The 27,175-nt window shown below is 38.4% G+C and overlaps 1 protein-coding gene across 2 annotated transcripts in view; it reads right to left on the bottom strand.

Annotated features, from left to right (window-relative positions):
* Positions 1 to 27,175, bottom strand: part of TPK1 (thiamin pyrophosphokinase 1) — a 318,384-nt gene that overhangs the window by 144,485 nt on the left and 146,724 nt on the right. For both annotated transcript variants that reach the window (XM_026479095.4, XM_026479094.4), the window contains exons 5-6: positions 26,777 to 26,849; positions 7,426 to 7,521 (exon numbers count right to left, since the gene is read on the bottom strand). In XM_026479095.4, the coding sequence (XP_026334880.1) occupies positions 7,426 to 7,521; positions 26,777 to 26,849 (169 nt within the window). The remainder of the gene's footprint in view (positions 1 to 7,425; positions 7,522 to 26,776; positions 26,850 to 27,175) is intronic.

The raw sequence follows: 27,175 nt of genomic DNA on the forward strand, positions 1-27,175 counted from the left end.
GGAATGCAAACTGGTGCAGCCACTCTGGAAAACAGTATGGAGGTTCCTTAAAAATAGAGCTAACCCTGTGATCCAGCAATAGTGCTTCTAGATATTTACCTAAAGGACACAAAAATACAGACTCAAAGGGGCACATGCACCCCAATGTTTCTAATGCATATAGCAGCATTATCAACAATAGCCTTACTATGGAGAGAGCCCAAATATCCATCAAGTGATGAATGAGAAAAGAAGATGGGGGGGGGGGTGTTTGTGTATACATAGAATGGAATATTACTTAGCCATCAAAAAGAATGAAATTTTGCCATTTGCCACAACATGGATGGAGCTAGAGTGTATTATACTAAGCAAAATAAGGCAGTCAGAAAAAGACAAATACCATATGATTTCACTCATACATAAAATTTAAGAAGCGAAATAAATGAATATAGAGGAAGAAAGTAAAAACAAAGAAAAAGAAAAAGAGAGGGAGGCAAACCACAGAAGACTCTTAACTATAGCAAACAAACTGAGGATTGCTGGAGGGGAGGTGGGCTGTGGGGGGGTGTTAAATAGGTGATGGGCATTAAGGACAGCATTTGTTGTGATGAGCACTGGGTTTTATACTTGAACGATGAATCATTAAACTGTATACCTGAAACTAATATTACTAATATATACTATATGTTAACTAACGAGAATTTAAATAAAAACCTGAAACAAAAAAACCACAATGCACTGGAAACCAACTCTTTTAATAATAAACATATTTACTATCACAAATGGTAGACACAGCAAGGATGATAAATCATTCAAACACATGCTGTAGGAGAATTAATATGATATCAAGAATGCTAATAAGAAGATCCCTTCAAAGAAGAACTGAGTTAAGGTTTGCCATGACACCCTCTGGAATTTACTTTAATGTTACCGAAAATATATTTATTCATTGAACAAATATTTATTGAATAAATAACTGGGAGGCAATGAAAGATTCTAGGCAGATATGCAGTTAACATGTAAGACAGGAGTTATAGTAAGAGAACAGAGTGAACGAGGTCAAGCAGAAGCTAATAAAATAACCCAAGTGAGAAATGATGAAGGTCTGAACTAACCCAGGAGCAGTAAGACTGGAAAGAAGAAAGTGGGCACGAGAGATATGTACAGAATTAAAGGAGCTGTGACCAACCGGTAAGGGATGGTATAGTAAAACAGAAGGCTTCTCTCCGGTTTCTGCCAGGTGGACGGATGGTAGTGCCAGTGCACGGGACAGAAAACAAAGAGAAAATGGGATTCTGGGAGAAAGATGATGAATTTTCTTTAGACACTGAAATGAAATTCTTCTGACTTTCCGGTTAGCAGTCACAAACAGGCTTGGAGCTCTGGATGAGAAATGAGGGAGTTAACGACACCGAGGTGTGAGGGAGCACCCCTCCAGCACGAGCCAGGTGAAAACGAAGGTGGTGATGGCGATACAGGACCTTGACAGGTAAGAGGCAGTACAGGAACGAGCAGGGTTCCTCCTTCTGAAGCCAACCCTGAAAAACTGCTATCGAATGTCAGTGCTCTCTGATTAAATCCTATGATTCTTTGACGTCTTGGGAAACCGGGCAGTTTGAGGACGTGGGCTGTTACCGCAGTTTAAGGATCACCAAGTTTCCAGCTAAAATTTTCAAGCAGGCATAGTTTTCACATGAAACAGTTGCCAAAATATGCAACAGAGACTCACAAGTTGAGACTTTTTGAGGAAACACTTTAAAGATGAAAGAATTCATAAAAAGGTATTTGGATTTACCTAAGTGCTAAGAAGCGCTTGCCATTTATTTTGTAACACTGAGTCATATCACAAAAAGATTACACCACCTGATAGAGCATATTTGAAACAGTGAGCATCTTTTTTTTTTTTTTTCAAATAAGCTTCTTATTTTGGAGTAATTTCAGATTTAGTGAAAAGTCACCAAGATAGTACAGGGATTATACCCTTTACCCAGTCCCGGCCAGTGCTAACATCTTCTGTAACCGTGACACACACCTATTCCACCTAAGATCGACGCCAACATACTGTTACAGGATCTCTTCTCCTTCGGTGCCCATGGTTCTTGGTCACGCCGCTTCGAAGAATGAAGAGGGAGACCAGCAGAGTGGTGGGCAGCAGGGCAAGGGACCCAAGAGGGTGGCCACAGGAATTTCTAAGTCTAGAGGGTTTTATGGGCTTGTTAGTGGGCTGTTTTAATCTGATTAACCCTCCCTGTGCCTGTCATCCAATCAGGTTTTTGTCAACTACCTATCACATGGGAAAGGGCGGATGGCTCCTTCCAGCGTGGTGTAGAATCCTTTTAAGGATGGTCTCCTCTTAGGGAGGGGGCCGCTCCCTGCCTGCCTACCTTCCAACTAACCTTCGTGAATAGTACTAGTAACTAAACGCCAGGCTTTGTCAGCATTTTCCCAGTTTTCCGCTAATGCCTTGTTCCGGTTCGGAAACAAATAAGAATGCCACACTGCATTTAGTTTCGTGTCTCTTTCATCTCCTCTGGTCTGTGACAGTTTTTCGATCTTTCCTTATCTGTCATGACCTTGAAAATACTGGTTAGGTATTCGGCAGAATAATACCAATTTGACCTTCTCTGATTTCTTTTCAAAGATGAAACTGGGATTATGGGTTTTAGGGAAGAACTTCACAAGTGCCCTTAGCACCCTGTACGATATATAGAGGGGCATGAGCTATCAACAAGAATTATCGCTGACATCGTTTGATTACTTGATGAAGGTGGCATCTGCCAAGTGTCTCTACTGCGAAGTTAGTTTTCATCCCTTTCCAGAATACGCGTTGACACAAACCACAGATGTATTAAATTCTGCTTCAGATGAGACTGGAATCTTGCCGAAAGACACTGGCCCATCAGAGTAAACTGTACTGAGGATACCAGAGACCCTTGGAAGGTACTTCTCAGAGCACTACCACACGGTTCCTCCTACAACCCTGTGAGTCAGAGCTTACTATAGTGGTAAGAGTAATTATTCCAATCAGATACAGTCTTACATTTCATTTTCAAGTGAGGAGAAACAGATACTTAGTATGGACATACACCAAAGCCATTAGTCCATTTCAAGACAATAATGTACACCTAACCCAACACTGATAATTAGTGGACATAAATAAATATCCTAAAACTCACAGCATTTGCAGATGTCTCAGAAATACCGTGTAGGAATTAAATAGAAAGACGATCTAATATTCCTCACTTAATCTCAATAGTCAAGAACTCCAATTCAGACATAAATGCACAGAAACTATTCTAATACATACAAGTCACAATCCAAAAGGCAGGCTGCCACAAGCAGAAGCAATTGAGTTCTTTTATATCAAAATAGCAAAACACCAAAAAGGAAGTTGAGAGAATCCCACCCTTTACTATCCAAGCCATACGCAAGCCTTCCTCAGAACACTCTGGAACCGTGTGCCTTGCATCAAGTGGAAAATAAACTCCAAGCAGCCAATCAATCAATCAATCAATCAATAAAAACTCAGAGACTGAAATACTCAATTCTGTCGTCATATAATAGTAGGAAATATTCCCAGCTGTATTTTAGGAGGCCTGTTACTCTCAGGGCCTTATAATCTAGATTGTTTTTGCTTCTTCTTAAACAACACACCTTACGTTTTCAGAAAGTTGGAGCGATAGCTTTTAATGTTTTCCACTGAATTCAAAGGTGTAGATCTCAAGTATGCATTATGACATTAGAAAATCTATGTGCTCTTTGAAGATCCAGTCATATCAGATGGCATCCTGATAATGTATTATTCATGACTCAGTTACAGATAAATAATGTAACATGAACGCAAAGCATTAAAAAGTCACATGTATCGGTGAACACCTTTTGCAAAAGAATAAAAGTTGAGGGTGAACCGGTTTAAAATAGATAAGTAAATAAATGTAGTGATTTAGGGAAATTTTTAAAAATTAATCACATGTTCTGGATAGTAAGCTCCTTTACGGTAAGGAGAGACTAATTCAAATTCTATAAAGTTCTAAGACTTTACATAGTACAGTTTCTTTTTTTTTTTTTTTTTTAAAGATTTTATTTATTTATTTGACAGAGATAGAGACAGCCAGCGAGAGAGGGAACACAAGCAGGGGGAGTGGGAGAGGAAGAAGCAGGCTCATAGTGGAAGAGCCTGATGTGGGGCTCGATCCCGTAACGCCGGGATCACGCCCTGAGCCGAAGGCAGATGCTTAACCGCTGTGCCACCCAGGCGCCCCTACATAGTACAGTTTCTTAACATATTAAATATTACTTTAATTTTATCTTATAATTAACATTTAAAGTAAGATTTTATCTTACTAACAAATATAGACACTTTGATGACAAATTCATATTTATAATTTAGTAAGTAGAAAAACAGAAATGTATGAAAATTTGATAAGACTTATTAGGTGGAGAAGTATAAAAGATCGTTCTACATAATTTGTGTGTGTTTTAAGTAGAATTTTGAACAGCCCTCATGATGATCTCACCTGGGGGTAGGGGCATCTTTTATTATTTTCCTTGCTCATCTTTCTAATTTTGCTTTTCTCTTGTTATTACATTAAATCAAATGAAACACTGTACCTCCAGGTAAAATGTAAAGTTGAGGGGAAGCTCACAGATACTCTAATTTCATCAGATTTACTGTAACCTAAAGGTTATATTAATGAAGCCACAAGGTTTTCATTGTGAGTCATGGAGTCTTCAGTTTATCCAGTGATGCGTTTTAAAGCACCAAACTGATCACACTGTTGTCCACCTTAAAACTCTTCAGACTCCCTGCCATTGGTTCACTGAAGAGCTATCCATTCTCCCTGAGTGCTGAGGTATCTACCCCAGAACGCTCTTCTTCCCTCTGCCATCTAAACCCTATCTGTTTATGGTGTCTCAGCCTTCTCGAAGAAGCCCTTCCCCCACCTGTGCTGTGTTCAACTCTCCCGTGTGTTCCCATAGTGCACAACACAGACGCAACAGTCACAGAGCGCCTCCTACACGCAAGGTGCTGCTGTTCAGGCATGAACAAGACGGATGGATCCCAGCTTTGTGGGCTGTCTGTTCAGGCTGCGAAGAAAGCCTTCGAGCAAACCATTAGAAATAACCAACACAATTACTGGAAGTGTTCAGAGTGCCATGAAGGAGAACAAAGGGGGTACAGACACATAGAGTGGCAGAAACTGACCTGGAGGGATGGGGAAGAGGAGGCCTCCTTAATGACCTCACCTATTTTGCCACTGTGGGATAGGTGAAGAGAAGGAAAAATTCGAAAAACAGTCAAATGATGTGTAAAAAAAATCTAGAGAGAGGAGATGACACCTGAAGGCAGAGCAGGAGAGGGAGTAGGTTATAGTTTCTGAACAAAGAGAAAAAGCAGTGCAAGACAAGGCTGGAGAATGTGTTCGGCCTAAATCATGCCAGGGGCCTGAAGCAGCCATGGAACTGCATTGAAAGAACTCGCTAGGGCTGTGGGGGGCAGCAGGCTGTCACGGCCCAGTGGCAACTCCAGGATGAAGCACAGTGGGCCACCAAGGCCCCACGCTTCCCTGAGAGCTTCTAGCCGGTGACGAACCACAGTGGGAGTAGGAGGGTCTGGTCCTTTCTGCTCAGTGCACGACTGCTGTACCAGGTCTTGGCTCCGTCCTCCCTAGTGGATCATCCAAGATCTTACCAGATTGGTTTCACAAACCATATACACCTGATACCTGATTACCCTCTTCCCTCAGTCTGAGGCTCTCTGAATTTCAGCGTTGAGTCTGAGATATGATTATTTTCAGACTTAATGACCAAATATTATGTTACAGATCCTATCGATCTGACACACATAATTGCATTCCCAGCTTTCAATAATTTCAGTGTTGATGCTGGGAAAACTGAAACACCAGTTGTGAAGAATTTATAATTTCTAAGAAACTCAAAATCAGCGATGTCTGGATGAAGCAGATAACTCTCAATGGGCTGTGTTCTGTTTTTGTTTAACAAATATTTAATTACAGCAATTTATTGCTGGAAATAGCACAATACATTTGGTATAGTTCGAGCTACAACAGAGATGGGAAACGTTCACTCAATTACTTTTGTTCAGTTTGTACAATGTGCTACTTGCCAATTAGGATAATTAACAAGGCTCGTCTTCAAAGACAGAAAAGGATCCACTACCTCAACTTAGTAAACACATGCCAAAAGCAATCTCTGAAAAACCCTGGTGGGGGAGTGAGTTTTTCTTAGGGCTGCCCCTCCAGCACCTCTGCTCTCCTGCCGCATGTGTATTAGTCCGCGTGAGACACGCGGCGGGACCCCAATCCCGGCTCCAGTCCAAGACAATCCGGTCACTCTCATCTTCTGTTGCCAAAACCAAGAGTGGCCTAACAGAGAGATCTCAGGACTGAAGTTTGATGATGATGGGAAGTGATGTCCCTGCTCCTTTAATCCCCCTAGACGTGAAGGGGTAAAACGCTGCAGGTGGCCATTGAAGGCAGTCAGGGAAACCAGACTAGAGACAAAGCCTACAAAGTGGAGTGAGGCAATCAAAGAAACAGACAAGACATGTGACGGAGTAGCATCTGAAGACTACCTTATCGCGCCTGACTCTTGAGGCCAGGTTGAAATGCACTTCCTGTTACTTGTACTATCAAAAGCATTTTAATGTACAAAGGTGTTCTGCTACTTTTCTTAGTTTAAAATTACACATTTGATCGTGTCCCTCAGCTTACCCTCCTGCCTCTGCCAGTAACAGAACGGTCGATTGCCATTCAACGCTTCAGGCTTAATTTTGTTGATCTTCACTAAACATTGGCTTAAAAAATATTTTGTATATCATTTCAAGTACCAAAAAAAATGTAAAATATAACAAAATATAAACCTGTATATTAGCTAACTAGTGTTATTAAATGCTTAGATGCTAGGTGATCATCATTACGGAATTCCTTAGAGTCCACAAATGTAAAGTAGCAGACGTCTCTGATTTAAAAAGTTGATCACGTTTTGTTTCTAAGAGTTTGTAATGATGACTCATGGGCCAAATATAGGCCACATTTATTTGTTTTGCCCTCACAATATTTAAACACACATACAAAAGGAAAACACACCTAGGTCTTCATGGAAATGATGAATGAGAGATGAAAAGTTGCTATTCATTTTAGCCCAAGAATGAGTTGCCAGTTTCAACTGCTTTATATAAGGTCCGCTTCACCCATTTTGTGACTTCATCACTATAAGGTATTTGAATCTTTGATCTCTGATTTAAGCGCACACATTAATACTTTGGCAGCTAAGTACAGATTTATTCAATATACAGGAAAAATCTGACAGCCGAAACATTGGCACAAGAATAACTAATCACCTCAGAGGAGTAAAAACTTTAAGCAGCATCTTTCGCATCCTTGGTACTAAGACTCTTAACCACCAAAAAGGTGTATGTCTTACCTGTAGGTCTTTTTCTTCTATCTTTTTTTGGAGCAGTTCAAGACACTTGGTAAAGTCGGTATGGTCTTGGTCAGGCGTTGAAATAAGCTCACATCCCTATGTGTTTAAAGTAAGAGAAAAGGTAAGAATACATATGATGGCAGCCCTATTACGAGCAAGATCAAACACAATAAAAGTAAAGATAAGGTATCAATAGATGTAACCTAGGGGCACCTGGGTGGCTCAGTCGTTAAGCGTCTGCCTTAGGCTCAGGGCGTGATCCCAGGATCCTGGGATCAAGTCCCGCATAAGGCTCCCTGCTCAGCGGGAAGCCTGCTTCTCCCTCTCCCACTCCCCCTTCTTGTGTTCCCTCTCTTGCTGTGCCTCTGTCAAATAAATAATATCTTAAAAAATATATATCTATATATCTAGATATATCTAGATATATAGATATCTCCACAGTAAAACTACCTGAAGTTAAAAATGAAACTATTTCTTAAAAAGTCTGAATTTAAGTGGACCTCTTAAGTTTCCTTACATGAATGGAAAAACTCATATTAATATCGAACTAATGATAAAACTACATTTTAAGTAAAATAAAGTCAGCTGTTCTATAAAATTCCTTTATAGCACCTTTCTCACCCAAAGTAAAAAAGAAGCATGAAGAGCTCCACCTGCATAAATATGTCTCTTGGATTACCTTTTGGACATAATGAAGTGAATTTATATGGTCTTTGCCTCTTCTATACCAGATACCTTACCTAGTGAAAAACCAGGAATATATTTATAACCACAAAGCCACAAAAGTGCCAGCTTGTTGGCACTCGTGAACTTAGCTAGAGAAACAGTATTTCTGAAATGACACCTTCTTCTCCACTGTCTTACAAAGGCAAAGGCGTGTAAAACTGGGACTCGAGACTTCTTAATTCACGAATGTAACAGTTCGTGGTCTCTCATAAACAGCTGAGTAAGGGGAAGTTAAATATAATCCAGTATATAAAGTCGCCATTCAAAAAGTTTTCAAGGATACAAAACACCCATACTGCCTCCTAAATTATTCTAAGAACTGTTCTCAGTAGATTTAACGGTTCTTCTCTAACTTCAAGGTCTCTCTAAATGTGTCAAGCTCAACCTGGGCTTCATTCATTTATGACTACTGTCCTACAAGGTAGTGACCAATGAAAAAATTAATTTCTCATCATTCAGAAATATACTATGCCCTAAAAGATATATATGTCATTTTTACAAAATCGTTGACATGTACTTTTCTGACCCTAAGAGAACACTGAAATCTACTATAATCACCAAGCAAGGGCATAAAGAAGTTGACTTATCTCAGGTTAACACTCCTAGAAAAAAAAAATAAGAATATGCCAGAACCTACAGGGAAATTATCAGGGCTGAGGAGATTAGATTGTCACCAAACCAAAAAAAAAAAAAACACTGTAATGAAAGTTCCCTGAGGACAGGAAGTATGTTTCACGCATTACTATTTCTAGTGCATGGCAGTCTGCTACATGGTAAGTAGTCAATAAATGTTTAACTAATATTCTTGAGGAATAAAAATGTATGCTGGTAAAGGGGTAGGAGAGCATGGTATCTTATTGCTAAATATTGCATTTTAACAATGGGAAATCACCTTCATCTTTTTAGTGCTGACAATATAAATACTCCAGCAAAAGCAAAAAAAATGAAAAAGGCAAACAGAAATAGCAATAATATAACAGATGATTAACAGACCATTGTTTATGTTTACAGTTACCTTCACAGAATCAACACAGATCCACAGGAAAAATTACAGTGAATGAGAACCAAGAAATAATCTAGTCCCTCTATAATATTTTGTAGATTAAGAAAATAAAAATGAGAGATTTAGATTGGTTTGCTAAACGCTGGACGGCTGGGTGCAAAAATGTCACATCTAGAAATCCTACTTCTTTACTCTCGTGTTATGGGAATAAATTCCTAGATAACTGATACGGAAAGGTCATACAGCATTTGGAGAGTTGGTTCTGTAAGAATGGTATCATGAGAAAAGCCATGAGCTTTCCAAAACATGTGAGCTAGGCTTTACCTCATCAATTTAAGACACACACACAGAAAAGTGTAAGTCCCACCTGGAGACAGATTACCAGAACTGAAAAATTCAGACTGCACCTACACCAAGAACTTCTAGAAACTCTAGCTGAGGTGTTTACCAGCCATCCACAGCTTCTTGGAACTGTGAAGAGTTTAAATGATTCTAATCTCACCAAAGATTGAGAAGGAATTCCCTGGAAGTGCAAACACCCCCAAGGGCCGTCACAGGGCAGCTTACACCACCTAGAAAGGAGACTGGCAAAACCAAGCATTAGCCAGAGCGCGAACTAGGCCTTTGGTCAACTAAGATGTTTATACTGGTTTCTGGGTCTTATGATGACATATTAAGATCTAAAAGAGAAGAAATACAAAACCAAAGAGAAACTATCAAAATCCTGCAGACGAGGAAAAATGCGGAAATGCTCTAAGGTTTCAAGTGATGCTCACCTATTAATATCTATTTATAATTATTTCTGATATAGAGTAAGACTCCATTTATTAGAGTCAGGAGCCCCGGGTACCGTGAAGAATTTCAGTGGATTAGATGTTTAAAAAACAAAACAAAAACTCACACTGATCCGAGGACTTAGAAGATATAAAAGCTAGGAAATTTGGCCAAATAAGTATATCACTTTCTAATAATGGTTTCTAATATTATCTTTCTAACAGATCTATGTATACTTGCTTTAAGAATACACAGAAACCTTCCAAAGCATAAACTACAAGACTCCTTAAAACACCTTTAACATACCAATGTTTGAGTAGAAACTTCTGTTTCAACTACTACTGTCTTTGATTTTCTTCAGTTACTTGGAATATATTTTTTAGGATACAAATTATTCTTTTATGAGCCAGCAGGTGGCTCCAATTTCATTCTATGCACTTGCCTTATGAAGTTTTTGTCATTATACAAATAGAAATTTAAATAGCTCAATTCTAATAATAAGTTCCCTTTATGGACACACCACTTTTCAAGCTGGATTATTATTTTTTAATATTGTATTTTATTAATTTTGTTTTATACTAGAATTCAAAAGGAAAAGATTTGGATTGATGTCACAAATTTTAGTCTGTGTAAATATCAAAGCTATTTTAATTTTGTCCTAACCTAAAAGGAGTCTTCTGAGGATGAGGAACCAAAATGCCCACCCCATGCCCTCCAAACCATAACCAAACATAAAAGGAAAAATAAGTTCAAACTAGTTTAAAAATTCTGTTCCAGTGTGTTGAATGGATGAAAGACTTCCTCATCAGGTATTTCTCATTCCATGATTCAAAACCAGGAAAAGACACACAAAAATTTATTTATAAATAAATTTCCAGAAGCCCAGTCAAGTACTTTTTAGGGGCTTACTAGATGTATATTGCTTTATTCAACTGTACTGTGTACAGAGGAAGTAGGAATCTACCAAATACTAACGGCCCAGCGGTAAATAAAAACATGAATATCACAATTAGTATACATGTAAAATATAAATACGTGTGTGTCTGAGTGTGAGAAAGATAGCCAGATAAGGGGAGGCTCCTTTTCTTCCTCTTTCCATACTAAGAAACTCATAGCCATACTTCACCACTACCCAGTAAGTGCTTGAAAGAAAGTCAGTCTTCTATAGATCCCTAAATTGCTCCTTTCTTTTTGTTGGGTAGTAGGGATAGTGTGGGCATTTGAAATCCCATTTTGGTTTTGGGGCTAAGCTACACTCTAAAGTAGAGGCAACTGCAACACACTGCAATGAGAGACTTACTCGGAAAACTCCTGACTGATTACATTAGCTTTTCCTCCATAGAGGTATAATGAACATCAAAAAGTGCACTGTTGAGAACTGTATAATAGAAAATATGTATTAAGGAACTGAAATAATTCACGGTATCAAGGAAATATCATGAGTTCTTATTAAAATGACAGGTACCCTAAGGCCCAGGAAATAAAAATTTAAAAGCAGATATAAAAGGTGCAGGAAGATGCAGAAAAGCTACAAATAAGGTAAATTAATCCTATTGTCAACATGATAAGTTATCAGAGGGCACTGAAGACAAAAAAGAAGCAAACTTACTCAAGAGAAGTAGAACTGTACGTGTGAGGGAGTGCGCTCACGGAGCAAATGAACTGAAGTGGAACAAATCTCATACCCAAATACACAGGCAAAAATTGTCATCTAGCAAAATCCTTGTCCACTGCTTTGAGAATGCATGATCTCCGGTCGGGAAGGGAAGACTCAATGCTCCCTGAGTAACGGGAACCTAACATCCGCACTGCAGTTGCTAGGACAATACCGGGGCGTATCAAGCACTCGAGAGAAGTTTGATGGACAGAAAGATGATGGATGGGGGCGCCTGGGTGGCACAGCGGTTAAGCGTCTGCCTTCAGCTCAGGGCATGATCCCGGCGTTATGGGATCGAGCCCCACATCAGGCTCCTCCGCTATAAGCCTGCTTCTTCCTCTCCCACTCCCCCTGCTTGTGTTCCCTCTCTCGCTGGCTGTCTCTATCTCTGTTGAATAAATAAATAAAATCTTTAAAAAAAAAAAAAAAGAAAGATGATGGACGGATTAAAGCCATCTCTCCCCTCATGCTACTAATGGTATGCTTCTCTAAAACATACACGGGGATAAGCCGTAGACAACGAGTCTAACACAGAAAAGCAGCATTGTCATTATTTTTTCAAAGGTATTATGCTACTGCTGCCACAAGAAAATCATGTAACACTTTTGTTTTAGGGCATGATTAATACAGATTCTTAGAGTGGTGACAAATAATAGTGCTTCATATGCAATTAAGCAAAGTAAAATCCAACAATGTTAACAAAGTAACATCCAATGAGGGAACGAGGACTACCAATGTACACAGAGGCTAACAAATGAAGCACCATGAGGTACTACATAAATAATTCAGAATATCCTGGAATGAGCTGTAATTTATTTCTTAAGACCAATGACAAGGAGTCAAACTGACATCAGGGACCTAATAAAAATTTAGCAATAAACAGTTTTCAGAATATGCCCTAGGACGACAAGAGCTCACTTCAGTTTCTCTAGTTTCTGCCAACATCTGTAGTTATGGCAAACACAAAAACGTACGTAATATGTGTAATGCATGATCCTAATCTCAGTAAAATCACAAATCATCTAAAACAGACAGGTTTAGGGATGCCTAGGTGGCTCAGTCGGTTAAGTGTCTGACTCTTGATTTTGGTCATGAAATCAGGGTCATGATCTCATGGTCGTGAGATCGAGCCCCATGTTGGGCTCTGCTCTAGGTGGGGAGCCTGCTTGAGATTCCCTCTCTCCATCTGCCTCTGCCCTTACCCCTCCTCTTCCCTAAGCAAAAACAAAACAAAACAAAAGATAGGTTTATGTTCAGTGTGGTATGCTTATACTGTTAAAAAAGAAAAAAAGTTTAAACAGTAAGGGTTACACTAAATGCTTAGATTAACCAAATAATTGTATTATTACATTAACCAATTTCATTATTTTATAAACTATTAATAGCCTACTTTATGAGTATTAAAATATTTTATTCAAATGACCAAATAATTTTATTATTATGTAAACTTACTAGATCTACCTAATTATTATCGAAGTATTAAGCAAACTATGAGCTTCAAGCTGTAAGCCTCATGAAGGTGCCCGCTGTGTCCTTTGTTCACTACTGCATCCCGAGTACAAGAACCCGACACAGTGCATGGCAAGTAGGAAGCACTCAGTAATCAATCAGGTCTCTTATAAAGGCCTGAGATCAATTATCAGTTTAGACCAGGGATCAGCAAAATTTTCTGCAAAGGAGCAGACAGGAACTCTTTCAGGCTGTGCAGGCCACACGGCCTCTGTCCCAACTATTCACACTGCCTTTGTATCATGAAGGCATCTACAGATAATACAGAAATAACTAGGAATATCTGTGTTCCAATAAAATCGAAATTTGAATGTCAGATAATTTTCACATGCCATAAAACATTATTCTTTAGATTTTTTTCCCAACCATTTAAAAATGTAAAAACACTTTCTAGCTTGCCAGTGGTACAAAAACAGACAGCGGGCCAGACTCGGCTGATGGGCTGGAGTTTACCAACTGATCCCGGTTCCAGGCCCACAGTTAGTTTTGTGATTACAACTAAACCCTACCCATGTGTGAGAAATTTAACATAAGGGAAAAGATTCAACCCTTAAAAAAAAAAATCTCTCTGCACCTCATTTTCCTCATCTGTAACGGAACTAATACGCCAACTAAAATGGACACTGAGGTTCCATGCGATAATGCACATGTGAGCAATGCTCACCTCAGCACCTGAACAATCTCTAGAAACATCAGATGCTACTGTCAGACCACCTCACATCAAAGATTACTAGAGTAAGCAACATATTGTTAATATTCTCCAAAGAACTTTGTGCAGATGCTTACCAAGCTATGTTTGAATTTACTGACAACTAAAAGAAATTATTACAAGGCAATGAGTGTCAATAATCAACCTAATTGCAAAAGACCAATGCAAAAGTCATCAGACTATCATTCTCGATTACTTAATTTACTGTTTGCCAATAATTTAACGAATATAAGTTAATGAGTTTTTACATTTAGCACACATAAAACCTATCAGGTTATACTATGTTGACTCCTCTAAAACTCTTTAATGGGAAAGAAAACAGACCTTTTGAAAAAAAAAATTATAACAACATATCAATTGTTATTTCATACACTATATCCACAGAGAGACTTGGCCTCATTAAAACAAGAGGCAAGGAGTTAAGTCTGGTGAAAGCATTTCCAAATCTGCTATTAGCTTATTCATTTTAGGTGAAGTCATCTGGTGCCCATCCATCTACCCAGGACAAGAAAGGACTTGTGCAAATTACCCTGAAGAGATTTTATAGGGCTCTGAGACTTCCACTGTAACTTTATGGTTCGAGTTTATAAGGTTAAGAATTCAGAAGTGTTATTTCCTCCTAGGTACCACGCACACCAATTCTGAATATTTATTTGGAGTGGCTTGCATACAGCCTCTCACCTCGCATAATTAAATGCAATATGTAGGTAGCTATAAAATCTAAGATGCTCTTCAATGACCTACGATTTTTCCTAACAAAATATAACCTAATTCTTTGAAAAATCAGAGAATTTTTGCATTATGTTAAAATTAGCATCTTAACATTGTGATCTGCTGATAATTAACTGCCTTCCTCATTAAATTAATAACATTTAGAACTAGTATTTGAGTACACATTTTGTTATAGAAGATCTTAGTCACTTTACTATAGAGTTATGTTCTTGAATCCCCACAATACCCTTAACAAGGTAAATGTCATGATCACATTTAAGATATGCTGACTGAAGTTTGGAGAGATTAAATAACTTGCCCAAGGTCACACAACTGTTGAGGCCATTCTTTGTGATCTGAACTCCATATTCTTAACCAACTACGCTTTGTACTCAACCCTGCTTAATTAAACTTTGGGTATTTTGGCAGCTTTAAGCAGAAAAATGCCTTTATAATTTATTCTGAACCTTGATTTAGTTGGTTTTTTCCGGTTTTAAGTTCCTGAAAATCCTTTAGCTCTTTGCAAACATGACTCCTGCCTGACCCCATGTTTTTCCATAGTAGCCCAAGGCACAGAGACCTCAGACTTCTGCAAACAGGCACTGAATGCTTAGCTATCTTGCTCTCCTTTTTTTCCTGCTTTCCTAACTTACAATATTATCACAGTATTTATCATTATATTCATGACAATTCTCCTATTAAACTTACCCCTATGCTCAATATCTAGATGTATAAGTGTTTCTTTCGGTTTATTTTTCTTAGAATTAGAGAAAATGAAATTACTTAGATTTAGAGGAAATGAAATTACTGGGAAAATAATAAGAAAACTGTTTATGATTTTGATATATGCTGCTAGGGTGCTTTCTAGGAAGGACGTAAAAATATATATTCCCACTAGTAGTAGAGGAGGGTAAAGAGTTTCTTAAAATATAATAGTAGGAAAGATAATTCATCATGAATTTCTTACTGTGAATTAATTTAATTGCTATACTTGCTTCTTAATAAGAAAAGAGAAATCACTTTCATTAAGAGAAAGAGGACTTCATTGGAGAGCAAGGAAGAGAAAGTTAAGATAATTCTGGAGTGTGAAGCAGGAATAAAATGGGAAGTGGTTCCTCAGATTGAGGACTGAGGGGCTGAAGAATAGTATGAAAGAAATGGACATTTCTGGAAGGGGAAATAGGTGTCAATCGACAGGGTGTAGGAAAGGAGGCAAGAAGCTATCAAAGATTATCTTTCAAGATGGCTCTGAAAATGAAATAATTTACTATCCCATCATATTAGAATACTGACATAGATTTTTTTGTAAATAAGCAATGATAAGAGTTTTTTTGTTTTCATTTTTTTTAAGCAATGATATGAGTTTTATTGAGTCTTAAAATTCTGGCTCTCACATGTTTTGTTTTCCTTTTTCTATTTACTGCTATTATTTCTAGGTCCTTTTCCTATTTATTGCTAAAGTTGCCTTTCTTATTGATGTAAGCAGGATATACACTTAAAAATATTTTGGGGAGACATATTCAAGAGTCATCTAAAATTGAATATGTTAAAGTATTAATAATGAGTTTTCATAATTGTTCATTAAATTGAACTAACCAGAACTCTAATAAGAAACTACCTGCCAAATTAAGAGTATAGCAGGTACAGGGCAAAATGACATATACGCCGGATAATCAAAGATACAGATCTAAAATTAGCCCAAACTGGTTCTCAAGTTTAGTTAGATAAAGCCAATTAGAATCTAAATGATCTATGTTCCTTGATATAGGTATGAAAATGGTCTTTTACTCTGTAGAAATGTAATCACAAAATAACCATTTCCTACTTTCCTCTTTATTATATAAAGCAGACGATGGTAAATTGTTCCTTCCATTTTATTTACCAACCTCCTAAAAACAGTTCACTTTTCAACTAAAAAGATTTTTTTTTTTTATCATCAAATGACAGCCTACAAGTAATGATTCCTTCGTCAAGAATGTCACATGATTGGGGCGCCTGGGTGGCACAGCGGTTAAGCGTCTGCCTTCGGCTCAGGGTGTGATCTCGGTGCTATGGGATCGAGCCCCACATCAGGCTCCTCCACTGTGAGCCTGCTTCTTCCTCTCCCACTCCCCTTGCTTGTGTTCCCTCTCTCGCTGGCTGTCTCTATCTCTGTCAAATAAATAAATAAAATCTTAAAAAAAAAAAAAAGAATGTCACTTGATTAAACTCCTAAAAACCTGAAGTAACAGGTTGATATATATGATATAATTTAGTATTCTCCTCCTGGTTTTCTAGATCATGCATAAAAGAAAAGAATAAACTCAATTTAACCTTGTTGCAATTCTCCATTCAATCCCAAACGTAAAGAGACAGTCTCATCAAGTGCCATCTTCACTGCCCTGGGTGTTATAAGATAACCTTTCCTTTCAACATAGCATTGAATGAAAACTATAGCTTTCCAAACAAGAAAGTCACCACTTCCATTAATGGAAGTCAAAGTCTTTTTGGAACAACATGGGGTCTTAAATGATGGCTTTTTTCCTAAAAGCAGAGCCAGGGTTCTTTTGGAAGAGAGTGACCAAAAGTGCTAACATAGCAGCTTTCAGACTGTTATCCTAAAAAAGCTTTGCCTACAAGGTTGGTCCTTGGCTCACAACTGAGAACTTGAATGGTAAATAGTTTCCTTAAAAGCTAACAGTAGCTTACTGTGCCTAAACTGTTTATTCAATGTGGTTTATGCTGAGCACCTGCTTGTTTTCTTCCTGGGCGTCTGGAATTTTGATACACACTATGCAAAGGGTGTGGGTGCCCCACATATGGATGCCCCCAGTAGTATTTTGGGCACTGAGCTTCCCTGGTGACAATACCTCACGCTTATTGTCACAATTTGTTTAAGCGCATCCTGTAGGACTCCAATGGGAAAGAACTCTTGGTACTAGTGACTGGTTTTCTCCAGACTTTGTCCCCTTGTGCCTTTTCCCTTTGCTGATTCTACTTTGTATCCTTTTGCTGTAATAAATCACAGCCATGATTAGTATCAAAAAGACAAGAAAAAACAAGCACTGGTGAGGATATAGAGGAAAGGAACCCTCCGGGCACTACTGATGGGAATGTAAATTGGGGCAGCCTCTGTAGAAAACAGAATAGAAATTCCTCAAAGAATTAAAAAAAGGAACCACCATGTAACCCAGTAATTCCATTCCAGATATTTACCCAAAGAAAACAAAAACACTAATTTGAAAAGAGATATGCACCCCTACATTAACTGCAGCATTATTCACAATAGCCGAGGTATGGAAGTAACCTAAGTGTTCATGGATACAGGAATGAATGAAGAAGACGTGGTATAAATACACAATAGAATGTTACTCAGCCATAAAAATCCTGCCATTCACAACAATATGGATGGACAGAAAGGATATCGCACTAAGGGAAATAAACAAGAGAAAGACAAATAATCATGTGATTATCCACTTATATACAGAATCTATAAAACAAATGAACAAAAACGGAGAAAGAGTCATAAATACAGAGAATAAACTGGTGGTTGCCAGAGGAGACAGGGGGAGGGTGAGCAAAGTAGGTGAAGGGGATTAGAGGTACAAACTTATCCAGTTACGAAATAAATAAATCATGGAAATGAAAAGTACAGCACAGAGAATATAGTCAAATACTACAGTAACTTTGTATGGTGACAGATGGTAACTACACTTACGGTGAGCACTGCATGATGATGGAACTGTCAAATCACTATGTGGTACACCTGGAACGAATATAACTATATTTCTGTCAACTATACTTCAATTAAACAAAAAAATCACAGCCATGAGTACGACTATATGCCAAGTCCTGTGAGTTAGTCCTTCTAGTGAAGCACGGGCTTGGGGATGGTCGTGGAAACCCCGAACAAAGAGCTAAAGAGATTCTTCCTCAATTACGATGTTCGAACGAGCTTCTGTGTTGTAACGATCCTGTACACATCCAGACCCCCAGATCGGCTCCTGTTCCTTCACAACCACTCTAAATACACTATGGAGAGAATGAGCCTCTACCAGGGCTCCCTGACAAGTCTCCTGAAAAGGGGAAAATGAGGAGGGGGGCGGGCAGGCAGCCAGCACTGAAGGTAGCCTAGGTGGGTACTGTTGCCCAATTACTTAGAACTAGGCAGAAGTAGGAAAGGGAAATTAAATAGCACACAGAGAAAAGAAGGCCACAGAAACTCCTCAGTATGCCAACCTGATCCTCACTTTGCTCTGAGAAAACCCCCTCCTGTCCACTAGGGGATTATGGCATAGTGGTTAGGAACAAAACGTGGGCTCTGGGGCCAGAATGCTTGTTTAGATTCCACTTAACCATTTCCCAGCTGTGTAAGCTTGGGCAAGTTCTGCAAGCTCTTTGTGCTTTCCATTATCCATAAAGTGTGGATAACAGGTCTGACCTAACGAAGTTTGTTGCAAGGATAAATGAATTTTTAATTGAAAGTACATATGAAATATTTGGTATATTGGAAGCACTTTAAAATCATTGCTGGCTAATACTGTTATTTTCAAGGTTATGGTGATTAGTTTTTCCTACCAACTTTAAAAAGTAGAAGAAACCTGAAACAGTGAACCAAGATTATAATCATCCAAACACATTTTAGCCTAGCTGGAAACAAACGTGCATCAGGTGTTGGTAGGTAAAGGGTAAGTGTTCTGTGGTCAAACTCACTGAGAAATACCAAGGCGAGCAAAATTAGATTTTTGGCAGCCTTCCTTAAAATGATATTGCCCATGGTGAATTTCCAAAAGGGGTACATGGAATGTCAAATTTCACAAATCCATCTGGTCACAGAAAATTTTTTTTTTTTAATCAAGTATCCTGTGGCACCAGTGGTTTGCTGTTGATTACAGTAGCAGGATTACATACCTGCTGCATGCACACTGGGATGACGATGTGGGAAACAAAGGCAGAAGAAAAATTGTTAAATTTCCTTACTACCTACAGCCCGCTGACAAGTCCTTGAAACGGTCAGGGACTCACCTGCCTCAATGTTAATACTTTGCTAAGGGCAAAAGGCAATCCCAGCCCGGCCCTCCCCCCCACCAACCAGGATCCTTTAAGTCTACTTTAACATATAACAATTCCTTTGGAAACTTCCTTTATGTCTACCCCCCCCCCCCAGATACGTGTCGGCAATCATCCCCCAAGCATACGGCCCACCGATATACATCTGCAGGGTCTCATGACTCAGGTTTTATTAGATGGTAATAAATGACGTTTTCCCAACAACAGCTAGCCCCCTCAAGGTCCTGGGAACCTTGCTTCCAAAATTCCTTAGAGACTTAGGCTATCCCTAACCCTCTCCCAATTTGAGGGTAATATAATGGGCCACTCCTCATGACCTCAGTGCAGCTCTTTCTGCCCACGGTTCCTGTCCCTGTGCTTTCATAAGCCTCCATTTTGCACCAAAGACGTCTCAAGAATTCTTTCTTGGTCATCGGCTCCGGACTCCACCCCACCAAACCTCACCGATATCCCACCACTTCATGAATGAGAAGCTACCACCTACTAGGGATACCAGGATGGGTGACCAGAGACCTCAGGCTGTAGACGATCATGAATTAACCGAGATCAAGGGAGAAAATTACGAAAAAATTATGTGTGTCAAGCTCAGCAAGAAAAGTAGAAGGGAGGGAGTCCCAACAGATATAGGTGGGGAGCCAAGCAAGGGAAGGAGTGGTGAGCAGGGGTGTCCCATGAGCCACAAGAATGAGCGGAGGGAGATGGAATCACAGAGGCCCTCGAGAACGCAGAGTAGGATGAGGAGAGTCAGGCAATCAGGCTGAGGTCATTTGTGAGGCATTCAGGAGTTCTCACAGATGTAAAGGGCATGGACTTCCCCTTTTTAAATGCCTCAAATATGTTAAACTCAAACAAAATAGGCTTTGAAAAACGTACACAACTTAAAGTCAATTTGAAAGGACTGAGGCAAGCATAAGAATTAAGGTATAGTGGAGAGATCCTTCCACTTACCCTCCCCCCCTTTCATTATTCCCCTGGTGAGATGCTAATAAGGATGAGCTAACCCTGTTGTAGGGATATAAGGTGAAGAACTGCCACTCTGTTGTCAATGGAAACTGCCTGTCTGTAATTCCCTCAACAGAGGCTTTGTACCGCAACATATGTTAATTAGTCTTACTGCGCAAGCCTAAGAATTTACTATACTCAGGTTTTTGTTTTATTTTTTAAAGAAATACACCAATCAATGGAGTTGAGCTTTATACATTCACAGAGTTTCCTCTGTCTGGTAGAATAGTCAAACTGGCTAACATTTTACAATTTCTAATAGCCCAGTTTGCCATTTTCTCTAAATTAATTGGACCACATCTAAAAGTTATTGGCATGTGGCCGGGCAGAAGTGGGAAAGAGACACAGCTAGGAGGAGGAAATAATAAGATTCACGACATTCGGTAGATCAATAAAGATGTTTTTAACTGGAGATGAAAAACATCTGCAGAGATTCTGTGAAATTTAAATAGAACTGAACCTGAGGCATTATCAAACTCAAAAGGATGTTTTCAGTAATTTTTATTCTGATTTATTAAATCTAGGTCCATAAACTGTACACTTATGGAAATAAATGGATTGAAATCTTTTTAAAAGCGGTATTACTGAGAATAGTTATTTTTTACAAAAAGCTCTTATGTAAACAATTTTAGAAAGCAAAACAAAATACTACTACTTTGTATTAAAATAGTTCTCTAGCACTTTTAGAGTACTTCTACGTGTGTAATATTGTATGATCATCATTACAAGCATATGAGAAAGCCAGGGCTGATTTAATTTCACAAGCCTTAGTAAGACTTCCATATGCGTAAGCTAGCAACTTAAGAAATAATAAGAAATAATTCGTACAGTTAGCTCAGGAAAACAGGACTTAACTATTTGTAAAACTCCACAAACTACAATGTACTAATAGCCAAGACTCAGTGGTATTTGATGTCTCTGCCTGAGTATGATACCTAGCTCTACTTGCCATCCCCACTATTTGAGAATCAGTGTTCTCATCTTTAAACTGGAATTAATACACAAGCGTTTCTTACTTAACATTTGTAGTCCATTGATGAAAAATCAGACATTCTATTCAAATGTCAGCCAGAAGCCAATTTCCCATTATTCTGACTGGAAAATGATATTTGAACCCAAAACCTCAGTCTCCAAAAATGTAACAGAAACATTTATAGAGGTAACAGTCATTATTAAGATGAGATGTAAAATGATGAGCAACTTTTTACTGTATATAATATTTATAATATCTTATAGTTATGAAAAGGAGCACAGGTTAAAAACGTTTAGACATACTACCCTTTTCTTTCAAGAGTAGTCTTCAGATATTTGGGTACAGCCAAACCAGTGTTAGAGGACAACGAGGAAATCCTCACGGAAAACACTGATTTAATATAGGATATTCTTCAATAATTCACGTATTTGCTTTTAAAAAAAATCTTATCTTTCCCAATTCTGAAAAAGATATAATGAAAGACAAGGAGACAATAAAATGCCTGGATCTCTATCTCTACTCATGAATTTACAGTATAGAACTACCTGGTAGCCTAGAATGATCTTGTTATGTCTGTAACAGAAAATTGGTGGTTTAGCATCAACCCAACCTTTCTGCTAGTCTCATTCATCATTCACACCAGGGGTCATTGTATGTTTTCAATCAAGTCTTGCTTTTGTAACTGCAGTTCTATCACGGTCTTTGGCCCATACCATGTTCTAGTATTTTTTGACCACCATTGTGATACCATGTTGTGTTATTTCAGGACTTGGAAGGATTAACAGAGAAGATAAAATCAGAACTTAGGTCTAGAGTCCTATTCCTGACGTACAACTAGAGTCATTTTCACCACACCAACTGCACAAGGCCTTCTGTTCATAGTAACACTTTCTGGAATGCCAAAATACTCTTTTGTAGCACAAAGGAAGACATTCATATACTTACAGGCTACCTATGCCCTTGCTAATTTTCTATCACTAAATCACCCTGGTTCTTCAATGTTCTATCTTGGCTCAATCCTATGTCCTATAAACAGCTTTTGTCTAATTTAATAACTTATTAGTTTGGCCATTCTTGGTCTGGCCCAACTACTGCCACCCCAGAATTGAGGGTGGAAGGATATGGCATGATGGAAATGTGAGGGTACAGAGTATGGTTAACACACTGACTGTTATCTTGTTGATGATGACATGAGCATGCATTCCCAGGGATGCTAAATACGTAGTGCAAGCAACTTGCCCAACAGGCCAAAGATACGATGTGGCAGTTGAGTCCCAGTTTTAACAAGATTCTTCTTATAGAAGACACAGATATTGACCCAAGAGCTGTTTCTGACCAACTCTACCATGTTCTTTTGAGTTATTTAAACTTTATGGGGCTTGGCTTTTTCATCAGGAAACTGGGCTATATAATAATTTTTTATTATAGTTTAAATTATTGTACATCTTATCATTATATTTATCACATATTTTCATCTATCCTACATACCTACATTTCTGGAAAAACCTTATTATTTTGTGGCTTTTTAAAGTATTTAAAATACAGCAACTAGTTCATTAATCTCCTAAATATAAAGGAAGCATGTTTGAAACCCCTCCCTTCCTATATCCCGTCAAGACCACAGAGACCACATGTCAGCCAAAGCATATCAGCAGTTACATGATACAACAGTTACTTCAAAAGTTCTCAGGAAACTAAAATAAATGACTGACTGGGTAATTAAGAAGGCTGAAATATGTGAATCTAGCCTTGAATCAAGGAACACTGACTGACTCAGAGAATAATACATAAATAAACAAACAAAAATATCAAGGGGAAAATCTGTAAGAGACATTCCTCATTCTGAGCTAATATGATGAGCCACACAGGGAAGAACTGAGACACCGAGGTAAACGGAGAAACACAAAGATTTTACAGCTCTATCTGTAAAGGAAAGCATTATGGAGTAAATTAAGAAGGGCATACCATATGCAATCCTATGGACCATATGGAATTAAGTGGTGGACTTAAATCTTCCCTACATGTCCAAAATCCAAAGGAATAAATAATTAAGGCCTATGAATATAAAAACTAGTGATCGGTTTGTTGGTATGTAACTTTGCTTTGAAGCAGGTCATGCACACGGATAATCAAAGAGAGAACACTAATAGCTATGCTTTTGTCTTCCTTCTTACATATTACTAATTAAAAACCAAGAATCTACTATGATATCCCTAAAACATCTTTCTCACTGCCTAACACTCAGGCTTTATCAGAACAGAGTCAGTCAGATGGTGTGGCAGCCAGCCTCCAAGATGGCTACCAAGGATTCCTGCCATCCAGAACTGACAACCTTGTGCAGTCTGATCCCACACTGTACCAGGGTTGGTCTGTGTGACTAGCAGCATCTGGCAGAAGAGACGGTCAGATGGTATATCGCTGCTGAAATTAGGTCACAAAAAGACAGCTACTTCTGTTTTGGGCTGGCTGTCTTGCATGCATGTTCTTCTCAATTCCTTCTCCCCGCCCTCTCTGGACAGCAAGCTGCCATGTTGTGAGCAGTCCCTTGGCATAGAACTGATGCTTCCAATCACTAACCACTGACAAATAATAAGCCGGTGAGACCAACCGGCAACCACATGAATAATCTTAGAATTCTGTAGCCCCAGTAGAGCCTCAAGATGACTGAAAAACCCAGCTACATTATAACCTCATGAGAAACCTTGAGCCAGAAGCACCTAGTTAATCGACTTCCATATTCCTTACCTGGAGAAAGTGTATGAGATACAAATTGTCTGAGGTTTCAAAGTGCTAAAATTTAGTATAATTTATTCCACAACAACAGATAACTAATGCATATGGCAAGATCTGGGATATAAAATACTCTGTTTAAAAGCTGACAAATAAAATACTTTATATTTTGGTGTTCGCAGAAATTAGGCAGGCAAACCAATTTAAAGTTTTATATAATCAGGACTGCCTGGGTGGCTCAGTCAGTTAAGCATCTGACTTCAGCTCAGGTCATGATCTTAGGGTCCTGGGATTGAGCCCCGTGGGGAGTCTGTTTGTTCCTTTCTTCTCCTTCTGCCCCTCCCTCCACTCATGCTCGCGCTCCAAGTAAAATCTTAAAAATTAAAAAATTATATTAAAAAAATTAAAAGGTTTTATATAATAATGCAAGCCTGGGTTTTTCCTATAAGTCAAAGACATATCTACTGGGGAAAAAAATGTGTGAATAAATTTTGGCTACAAAACCCACTTTACAATTTTAACTTTAGCGTTTTAAATTCCTTCTTTGCTTTACTTTCTTCACTAGAGCCTCAGTTTCAGCTTCACTGAAAACCCGGAAGAGGCAGGAGGAAAAAAAAAAAGTGTACTTGAAAGCAGAGATCACCTTCTTTCATTTGTAAAAGACCAGCTTAAAGACTGCTTAAATTGGAGATGATGGCTTCTATGAATTGTGTAAAAGACATCACTGGTGCCCTCTGGAAACACATCAGAAAAGCTCAAAGCCAGGAGTTCCCATCGATGCTTGAAAAAAGTGTATTGTAGTATATAAATTTATAACTATGCAATGTAGGAATTATTAGATGAGCTAATCTTAGTTAAAAACTGAACCTCAATATATATAAATTGACTTTGAGGTTAAAAAAAATTGAAGAAGTTATAAAAGAAATTCATCAAATAGTAGTTAACTCAGAATTGTCCTTTATCCTTGACCTCATTTTACTGCATTTAGAAATTCAGAAGCTGGCTTCCCCTTATTTCCTGTTGTTTCCCCATCCTGGATAGGAATTATCGGATTGACACTTCCAGTTCTGGCAAGCCAGCAGCATTTAAGAGAGGGGGAGAAAAGTCACATCTGGCCAGATCTTCAACTTGTTTCTAAGTCTGCTTGTTCCTGCCTCTCCTGCTGTTTCTTCTGCTTCCGCAAATATGATTAATATCTATGAATTTGTAAAACTCTGCCTTGTAAGCAAGGCTGAGGGCTTTCCTTCCCAGAGAGGCTGAGGTATGGAGTTAATGAGAAGTGAGACTGTGGGGAATGAACAGAAAGATGCCAATGTTAAAGTAATTGAGCATGAATATCAAACACTGACTTGGGAACACTCTTCATTTGCTGATGGAGAATCTGATCAGCTGGTGGGCAGCAGGAACATGCCCAGAACTGCTTTCCCTGCCAGCCCCAGAATTTCCAAATCGTAACAGCCTATGCATTACAAACTTGGTATCTTTGTTTCCCATCTAGAATCATGCTTTCCTTTTTTCTTTCTTTTTTCCTTTTCCCTCCTTGCCTCCCTCTCTCCTTCTTTCTTCCCTTCCTATGAAAGGCTTCCTCTTTCTTCTTTCCGAATTTATCTCACTCGTCCCCATGCCTTATAAAGAATTTAAATTTTTATCTCAGTAACTGCTGTTTCTTTTACAAATGTGTGTGATTTGCTAACGCCAGTTCAGAATAACACAGATGATGGTGCTGTGGCTAGATGAATTGCTGAGGCTATAATTTTTAAAAACTCTGCATTGTCTTCTAAAACGAGTGAAAGCTTAAATTATTAATTACTGTAACACACTCCTACGTGTCTCCTATCATTCTCAGATCATATGGACGTGCTTCGTAGTGGCAAGGATCACTGGAAGGTTTGCATGATAGTGATAAAATGAACACCTTAATAAGCTGTGTGTCATTATTAATTTCAAGTTGTAATGAGTAGTTTTATTCAGAACAAAGTAATAATAGTTTCAAGAAAACTAAAATTAAAGAAAAAAACTGTGGTTCTCAAATTCTGGGGACACATAATTATGCACTTTTATAAACATTCATTTACAGGGCTGTTTTTATTAGTTTACAATGCAAAAAATAGACAAAACTTAAAAAAAAGTCCATTGGGAACTGGTAAATACAGTGTATTCATTAAAGGAAATTAAAAATGAATTTTGAAAAATATATATTCACTAATGAGGCTGTAGGCAGTAATAGTATATTAAATGAGCCGATATAAACTATAAACTCATTTAAAATATATATGCATAAAGTACTAAGCATTAATGAAAATCTGATGGTGACAGAATTACTAAGACTGTGTTTCCCCTTACATTTTCTAAATCTCTATTTGAATGTGTATTACAATTGCTATAATTTTTTTTTTAAATAATCAAACAAAGAGTTTCTAAATCCCCACGCATACGCCAAGGAAGCCAGAAAGAACATAAGAAAGGCAATCATATGAGATCTTCAATATAAAAGTGTTTATAGTTTACCTTGGCGGCATAATATTCTTTAACTTCAGGCCTAATAGAATCAAAGTCTCCATTGATGAATTCAGGCAAAAAGCTGAAACAAAGAATTCCAAGTAAGTCAACTATTAAGACTACTTGTTTGTTAACCTTTAAAACTATGCCAAGAGGATGTCTTATACTCTTGTTTTCTATATAGTATGATTAAGAGTAACTCCACATGGGGCACCTGGGTGGCTCAGTTGGTTAAGCGACTGCCTTCGGCTCAGGTCATGATCCCAGGGTCCTGGGATTGAGCCTCGTGTCAGGCTCCTTGCTCAGCGGAGAGCCTGCTTCTCCCTCTCCCTCTGCCTGCTACTCTGTCTGCTTGTCCGCGCACGCGCGCGATCTCTCTCTGCCAAATAAATAAAATCTTTAAAAAAA

This window comes from Ursus arctos, unplaced genomic scaffold, assembly GCF_023065955.2.
Source record: "Ursus arctos isolate Adak ecotype North America unplaced genomic scaffold, UrsArc2.0 scaffold_3, whole genome shotgun sequence".
Lineage (NCBI taxonomy): Eukaryota > Metazoa > Chordata > Mammalia > Carnivora > Ursidae > Ursus > Ursus arctos.